The 8,435-nt window shown below is 33.4% G+C and overlaps 1 protein-coding gene across 1 annotated transcript; it reads right to left on the minus strand.

The window, feature by feature from the left end:
• Window positions 1-2,937: 2,937 nt before the first annotated feature.
• Window positions 2,938-5,920, minus strand: LOC120085944 (Pentatricopeptide repeat (PPR-like) superfamily protein). Its single transcript, XM_039042277.2, has one exon. It carries the CDS (start codon window positions 5,582-5,584, stop codon window positions 3,434-3,436), a length of 2,151 nt encoding a protein of 716 aa, XP_038898205.1. The 5' UTR covers window positions 5,585-5,920; the 3' UTR covers window positions 2,938-3,433.
• Between the last annotated feature and the right edge of the window lie 2,515 nt (window positions 5,921-8,435).

The raw sequence follows: 8,435 nt of genomic DNA on the forward strand, positions 1-8,435 counted from the left end.
TAAATTCTTACTAAATTTAAATACATTGACAAAATTGTAAAATAATAGAGTAATATATTAAATTTAACAATTTGAAAGTGAGATACAAACTAATAGGAATTAAAGTATTACCTAATAAAAGTGGATTTTTAGCCCATTAATTTTAGTTCCTAATGTTTGTATTATTATTATTTTTTTATCTCTAAACTTTCAAAAATTGTAATACAACATTTTTACAAATAAGTTTTTATTGTCACAAACATTAAAATTAACATAAGGTTGATTGCAGTTTCTTAATTGAGTGCTGAAAATATTGTATGTTTTAATTTGTTGAGGTAGATATATTACTCATTTATAAAGTTTATTATTCTATGACTTAGCATTAGTCCATTAGTTGGTTAAAGATTAATAATTAAGAGATCTATAGTTCAAATCTCTAACAATATTAAAAAAAGATAAAAATATTTAATTAAGAAGTATTTAATTTTCCCGTTATTTTTCCTACTTATTCCTATAGTAGAAGTGGGAGGTATTTCCTTATCAAGTGGTATTAGAGTCATATCTCTAACTTAACCATGTCGATAGAATCCTCAAATGCTGAATAAAGATGTATAGAGCCTTGGAAGTAGTCATGGTATGATCCATGGTTGAACTCTATTAGATAGGCGATGTGCTGGAGTGAAGATGAGCAATAGCCTAGATAAGAGTTAGATGGATGGTTGACTATTTGAGGGGAGGTTTGGTCCCTTGTTTGAGGCGAGAATTTTTGGGAATGCAACCAAAGTCCCACATTGGTTAGGTACGAGGAGGATCATGGGTATATAAGTAGGAACAATTATCTTCATTGGTATGAGACCTTTTGGGGTGACATAAAAAACAAAGCCATGAAGGTATGCCCAAAGTGGACAATATCATAGACGAGTAAAAGTTTCCAATTGAAGTGGAATTTGATGCATTGGATATTATAGATTTTTAATTAGAGAGGACACTTTTTTTTTTGCAGAGATTTAGGGTATTCATTGACGTCAATCTTTTTTGGAAGTATGGTTAATGTTTTTTTTTTTTTGTCGCAACGGTAGAGAGAAGAACAAAGTTGCTCAAAATTTAAGATAGAGATTTTTTTTTCTCATTCTTGTTTAGGGTTTTAGGTGTGTGTTTAAGTCCATTGATTGTATTTTCTGTTTGTCTAAAGAAAATAATATTGAAAAAAATTCCTATAAGATCAAATTAGTTCCAACAAATATTTGTGGGGACACTTTCTAATAATTGATTAAATTTTGAATTAATGTAAATTTGAGTTAGGCAACAAGGCCGGAAGCTTTATGCGTGCTTGGCCAGCTATGTGCTTTGGGCCACATCAGCAGGAATTTTCTAATTTATTAATAATGATATTCTAATTGCTTGTTAAAAATTAACTACCATTAATATAAAACATTAAAATTATAAATAATAAAGATTATGACTTATATTTCACTTCTTTTTTCTTTTTGTTTAAATTAAAAACTTGAAATGTCTATTATAATCTTTATTCAACTAATTGGTTGGGAGTCCATGGAACTGTACTTCAAAATATATTTTTCAATATTTGAAAATGGTTTCCTCAAAAGTTTGTTTCTTACACCAAAGTTAAGCATAGTTTAATTGATATAAGACATAGATCAAAAGATTAATAGTTTACATCCTTTCATCTTCATATGCTAATAAAAAGTTTGTTTCTTACCATTCGGTTAATAACACTTAAATTTAGTTTCTTGTCAAACTTTTAATATATGTGATCATCGAATGACAAAAGGCTAATATTTTAGTCTTTGTACTTTCAATTTTGTAACAATTTAGTCTATGAATTATAAAACTTGTGATGATTTAGTCCCTATTCGTAGAAATTAGAGTGAAGATTTAGTGAGATATCTTGCATAAAAACCCCAATAAACTAATTAGAGACAATATTTTAATATAATACAATGTCTACATCATAAAATAGTAAAAATTGACATCAAAGTTTAATCATTTTTTGAAATATTAGGGACTAAATTATTACATACTAAATTTTAAGGATTGAATTGTTACAAAATTGAAAGTATAATGACTAAATTTCTACTTTTATGAAAGTTTAGGAACACATTTTTTTTAACCATGACAAAATGATAACATTGATTAAAATAGTAGTGCTTTCTTAAAGCTTGTGTTAAAAATGAAACTATAGAAATTAAGATGCTAAAGTAGTTATTCTCAAATGGAATAAATCTGAGCTAAAATGTGCTTTTTTTTTTTTTTAAGGAAAAAAAGAAAAGAAAAGAGAAAAGGAAGCAATAAATATTGCTCTCACTTTTATCCAACCAATTAAATTATTCATGTTCTAGAGCAACATGACTTAAGATTCTGATTCTTTTCTTATGAAATTGAAAACCCAATTCAAAGAATAACACCTGCATGTGGATTCATATTCTTTTCTTATGGTATTAATTTTTTAATTTATGGTATTAAGTCTCATTTCACTTCTAAAAAACCTTTTAATATTCTTTGAATGTTAAATTGATCCATAAGGTTTGTCATCCAAATCTACCACCTTTATTGTACTCGATTTGGTTTGGTTGAACTTTAACGAACTCTAAGATTAAAAAGATTCAACTTTTTGGAAATTGAATGGATTCTATCTTACCACCTAAGCTAATCAAGATGTAAAAAAGATATCTTGTTTTTTGAGTTTAAGAGTCATGCATGATGAAAGTCTCATTAAAATAATTGGTAAGTTCAAATTTTCTTTTCATTAGTTTGGAGATCGTCTTGTTAGACACTATTCATTTTGGAAACAAATTTGACATATGTATATATTATATATTAATGGGTTAGTTAGATCAACATTAGTTTTAGCTTAAAACCGAACTTTCTGGTACATATTATTGTTAAGTAATTTTCTAACAGGAGAATCAAAGTTCAAACAAAGCTGGTCAAAAAGGATTCCTCAGTCAAATACTCAAATTCATTTATTAAGAGTTGCCATTGAAAAGGAGGTTAGATCAAGAGACCTTTCATCTATACAACTTTTTGGATAAAAAGGAAAAAAGCTACAAATTCTCATATACTTTCATTAAGAGATTGGCTTTCTACATCACATATTGTGTTTTATCTTTTTTACCATCAAACTGCCATACATATCAACAGAGAAAAGTGTCTTACTGGCTACTGCACAAGTGCAAAGTTGATTTCCAAAAAGTTTCTCGTTGATCAGCCACATCACTTTCAATCGGCGTTTTTGAGCTCCAAAACCGTTCAAATCGGGTAACCAGAAGTCATAGGCTTCCTCCCGAGTCGCTCAAAATACTTCCTGCACAAATCAAGAGAACAGAGTATTGACGGAGAGATAACCAATCACTGGCTTCCTTTCTTTCAAATCATTTTGGCTTTTCCTAGGAATATCGGCAGCTTTACATTCTTTGAAAGTCGTTTTTTTAATCTATGAACTCTTGTTCTTGTCAGGTGGCCGCAGCCCTAACAATCTTATATCGATGGAGGCTCCATAAAGTTGAGAGGATTGAATTACTGCATCATATATCTTAGAAGAAAGATTGAGACCCTCATCCTTAGCCCTCATGTATAACTCATAAGCCAGCCTTGGTTTACCTTCCTTTGCAAGGGCCTCAATGAGCAACTCGTAACTCACCTCGTTCGGAGAGATATTGCGAACTTTCATGCGGTGAAACCACTCATAAGCTACACTGCTCATCCCATTACGGACACATCCTGTGATTATTGCATTGTATGTGACGACTGTTGGCTCAATGCCTGAGGCAACCATATCACTGATAGTGACTTCAACCATATTAAACTTTCCTTGGCCAGTGAAAACCGAAGCCATAGTTGTATAGGCATAGATATTCGGCTCCACCCCGACTCTAATCATATGATCCCAGACACTGCGTGCTTCGTCATAGAGCTTTCCCTTTTCCAGAGCACTAAGTAATGCCCCATATGAAAGGACAGTGGGTTTTTCACCTTGTTCAACCATTCTCCTAAAAATATCTATAGCCGCAGAAGTTTCTGCAGCTCTGGAACAGGCAACAAGAACGGCATTCCATTCCCGACGTCCAGGTCTAAGACCTTTCTCCTCCATTTTGTTGAGTAACCTCACACCCCATCTCCAAATTCCTCTTTTCTTTGCAGCTGTGAGAAGAACATTGAAGTGAGAGACAATTAGTTCATATGACATATTATTTGGTTTTGGTCCTTTCTCCAACAAATCTTCATAAACCTCCAATGCTGCCCACCATTTCTTAGCTTTCCCCATCAACCAAATCACATGATTACAAACAGATAAACTTATACCACATTGCTTTTCTCTTATCCTGTAGTATAATTCTTTTGCTACATTATGGTGTTCTGCACACGTACAAGCCCAAATAAGCCGTTCCTGTTCGGCACGATCAAGTGACAGTCCTGCTTTATCCATTTCCATTAGAAGTTGCAACACCTTTGTGCTTGCACAGTCACCCTTCACAAGCCAAATCCTCATTACTTGGTAGCAAACACGTCTTGTAAAGTTTTCGAGCTTCAAGAACTCGTTAGTCCAATCTACATTATCATCTTTCGCTATTTCACCATTATGATATCTTTCTCTCAACTCAATCATGAACTTTAAAGCACCATTTCCATCTTTCATCCTTCGGTATGCTCGTAAGGCCGTAGAGTAGGACACAGGAGACAGAGTAAGGCCTTTCTTCGGCATCTCTTCAAGAATGCCAAGAGCTTTCATTGCTAGTCCTTGTTCCAAGTAAATGGACATAATCGTATTGTATGTGACGACATTTGATACAATTCCTTCCTGTGCCATATCAGTCAAGACATTTTCCATTTTTGAAAGCTCTCCCGATTGCTTAACTGCACCAAGAAGACTGTTGTATGTAAACAAGTTCGGCCCAATGCGACCATTAGTTTCAATCTTCTTTCTCTTAAGCCATTCAACAAGAGCCACTGCACACTCTAACCTTCTGTCTCTCCCAAAACCTCTAATCATGGATGAGAACACTTGAAGAGGCAACTCACCTACATCCTTGAGAACCTCGTCAACATCATCTGCCGTACGGGCAAGTTGCAACTGAGCTGCTAGGGCACAAACATCGACCCTAACATCTCCCTCTCCCTCCATTCCTTCCTCATCTTTAAAACTCCCTCCTCCATGGCTATTTTCACCATTAACATTGTCATGATCATGATCATCATCCCATTCTAAACTTCTCTCAGGCAAACCATCTCTAGAACTTGATTCAACCCTAGCGAGTTCATCATCAATCGTTGGTTCTTCAACAGCCCAAGCAGATAAACACCAAGCCCCAAGAGAATTCCTCTTCGGCTTCATTAATGAAGCAACTCCAAGCTTAGAACAGCCATGGCGGAACTCACAATTACACACAAATGTTGAATTCTCGTAGCAAAATCCACTTCTCAAAACACTTGAGTTAAAGGAAATCAAAGAGAAACCGCCATTTCCACAAGAACAATCAGAAAAACCAAAACACTTTATCCTATTCCATGACCTATGAACTACAGAGTAAGAACCTAATTCAACGCCGGAGCTACTAGTTGGACACCAATTACTAAGAACATGCATCGTCAATAGAAATTAACGAGAAAAGATAAGATAATCCCAGAATTCAAATGCCAATGAATTTCGAAGTCCTTTATGGATGACTTCCCATTACAATCTGAAGTTGGAAACAGAAATGAAGAACAGAATTACCTTACAGAGAGGATTGCCAATGACTGTGCTCCATTTTTGAACTGGAAATGAGAGGATTGAAGAGAGAAATTGACATGAGTGTTGATTTGTTAAATGGGTTTTCGGATAATATGGATTTTGTTTGGTTCCTTCGGACGCTGCTGTCTTCTCACAGCCACTCGATTTTATTGAGCGGTGCGTTATACCCAAACTCTGTTAAAAATTTCCAATATGAATATCCATGAGTTAGTTTGGTACTAAAAACAACATACTTATTAACGTACATAAATTTTACCAATTCGGTTTATCCGTCGTATAAATTGAAATTTTGATATTGATATTTTAATCATGGACTAAGATAGAAATAGTACTTTAAATAAGAGATTCTTGTTTGGATGACTTAAATTTCATTATTGAAATGTTGTAGATTTTGATTATGTCACTATTAGTATTCTTGTTCAATTAATCAAATACAATATTGCACTCATACATTAGAATTCTTCCTCCTCCACTCTCTTGTACTCACGTCACTACTATAAAAAAGTTTGAAAAGTAGTTCACGAAATCAACCAAAAAAAAAAAAAAATTATTATTTCAAAATTTATGTCAAGGAAGTAAATTTTAATTCATTCTTATAAAGACGAGGAAAACTTGTATAGGTGACCCAAAAATTGAGCTCCAACTTTTTTTTAATAAAAATAGTGACATTCGATCTTCTGCATATGTCATAGACCGTTCCAATTACCTCGTTGTCCATCTTTCTCTCGCTCTTGGCTAGTCTCGTTCATTGTTTTGGGCTCTCACTCTCATTGTTCATTCTTTTGTGTGATGAAAACATGTTAGTGTACACATGCATCAATTCTACCAATTTCATCTAATTATTTGTCTTAACCCTCAAATCAACAAACCAAACTCTATCTATTTAAGTAAATCTTTTCTTTGAACCCCAAAATTTTCATTTCCACCGTGTTTAGCTATCATCAAATCATTTTTTTAGAGAACATTATTTACTGGTATTCGAACATAATATTGATTCTTTGTGTTGTGTGGTTGAACAATAAACCAGTTAGCAGATAACTTGATAGTTACTCTACTGATAGTTTTATATACTAAAAAACAGAGAACGAGAGAACGAGAAAAAATTGACTTATTTTGTTGTTTTTTGCAACTTATTTATTTATGATTCTTATTTGTTGTATGACAAAGAAATGTTTACTCATTCAATATGAGGTGACTGGGATGAGAATTATAGTTCTTACATTAGAGGTGATTTGACAGGAATTCTCATGCCCACGACCTTAAAATATGAAGAATTGAAAGTTTACATATATGAGATTACAAATGTCAGTTCTTCAGAGTTTGACATCATAATGAGGGTGAAATATAAGTCGGATTATGAAAGTCTCTCCACAGTACATAAGGAATGATAGTGATCATTCTAAAGTTCAACTATTTGTAGCGTTAAAAACCAAAGCATCAACAAAAAGAGAATATTAGATTCAATAATGTGAGTGATGATCTGTGGATGTGGACACAATAGAATGACTCATTTCAAATGGATCGATAAAGAGGATGGTCTTCTATTGTATGGAAGTACTTTATCATCAGAGTTGTCTCTAGATAACAACACCAACTCATAGAAATTTGATAACATATACCGAATATCAGTGAGGTTGAAATGATTCATAGGACTAAAAAAGAGCATCCTATAAAAATGTAAATGTAAATTTTGAGACCAATACAAGTTAGAACCAAACTATGGTTGAGAATGAGACATGCTTGACACTAAATGCAACAGAGGGTGGTTGGATCATTGGTACATATTGATTGTAGGAGAGACTGGACTTTGTGCTAGCATTCTTTCTTGAGTGCGGATGTTGAAATAGCTTTTTTTATGCAAAAAGGACTTGAAAATGAGATTATCTATTCTGTTAATCAACAACGGTTTTGAATTCAAGGTTAAGAAATCAAGCAAAGTTTTGTTCACCATCTGATGTGTTGGTGAGACTTGTAAGTGGAGCCTTCATGCAATGAAATTGAAAAGTTGTGCTATATTCAATATCACAAAATACCTAAGTATGCACAAATAATGACCACAAGCATGCAAGTGCTATAGTTATTAGACAAATAATCAAAGATAAATTCACAAGTATGTTGTATATATAAATCTTGTCATATTATTGAAGACATGAGGTAAAAGTATGGTGTAAATATAAATTACAATAAAGCATGACATGCCGGAAAAATATCATACACTCTTATTAGGGGTTTTCTAGAAGACTTGTATGCCTCAAAGAGTTCTCAATCCAACAAACTGTTATGTTTATTTTTACCCATCATTGCAACCTCAATGTAATACACCAAGATAATCTTCACTACACTGTCATTGTTCTAAAACTCCAACAACTTATACTCTTCTTTTAGAGCATTGATGTGGTATGTGTCAGAACTAAATATATTACTGAAGTATTGCCTTTCTAATTCTTCAAAGACTTCCTCATCCCAAACCACTTGATTAGGGGCCCACTACAAACCAGTCATCAATTGAAACATGACCTTAAAAAATGTGACGTCGTTCCCTTTATGGAGAAGCTCATAACATTCACTATTTGGGCTTTAACTTTCCTTAGCAACATGTGGTGGACAAGTAGCTGTTGAAAACCAAGTCGACGTCCACAATTGTTCAAAGACGGTTCTCCTGAACATCTCAAGTTGTTTATGATAAGCTTGTCCTTGACAACCT

This window comes from Benincasa hispida, chromosome 1 (genome assembly GCF_027475165.1).
Source record: "Benincasa hispida cultivar pf3 chromosome 1, pf3_genome.v1.1, whole genome shotgun sequence".
Lineage (NCBI taxonomy): Eukaryota > Viridiplantae > Streptophyta > Magnoliopsida > Cucurbitales > Cucurbitaceae > Benincasa > Benincasa hispida.

What these genes read in the sequence shown, in the direction of transcription:
- LOC120085944 (XM_039042277.2), bottom strand. Translation starts at nt 5,584, where the DNA reads ATGCATGTTCTTAGTAATTGGTGTCCAACTAGTAGCTCCGGCGTTGAA.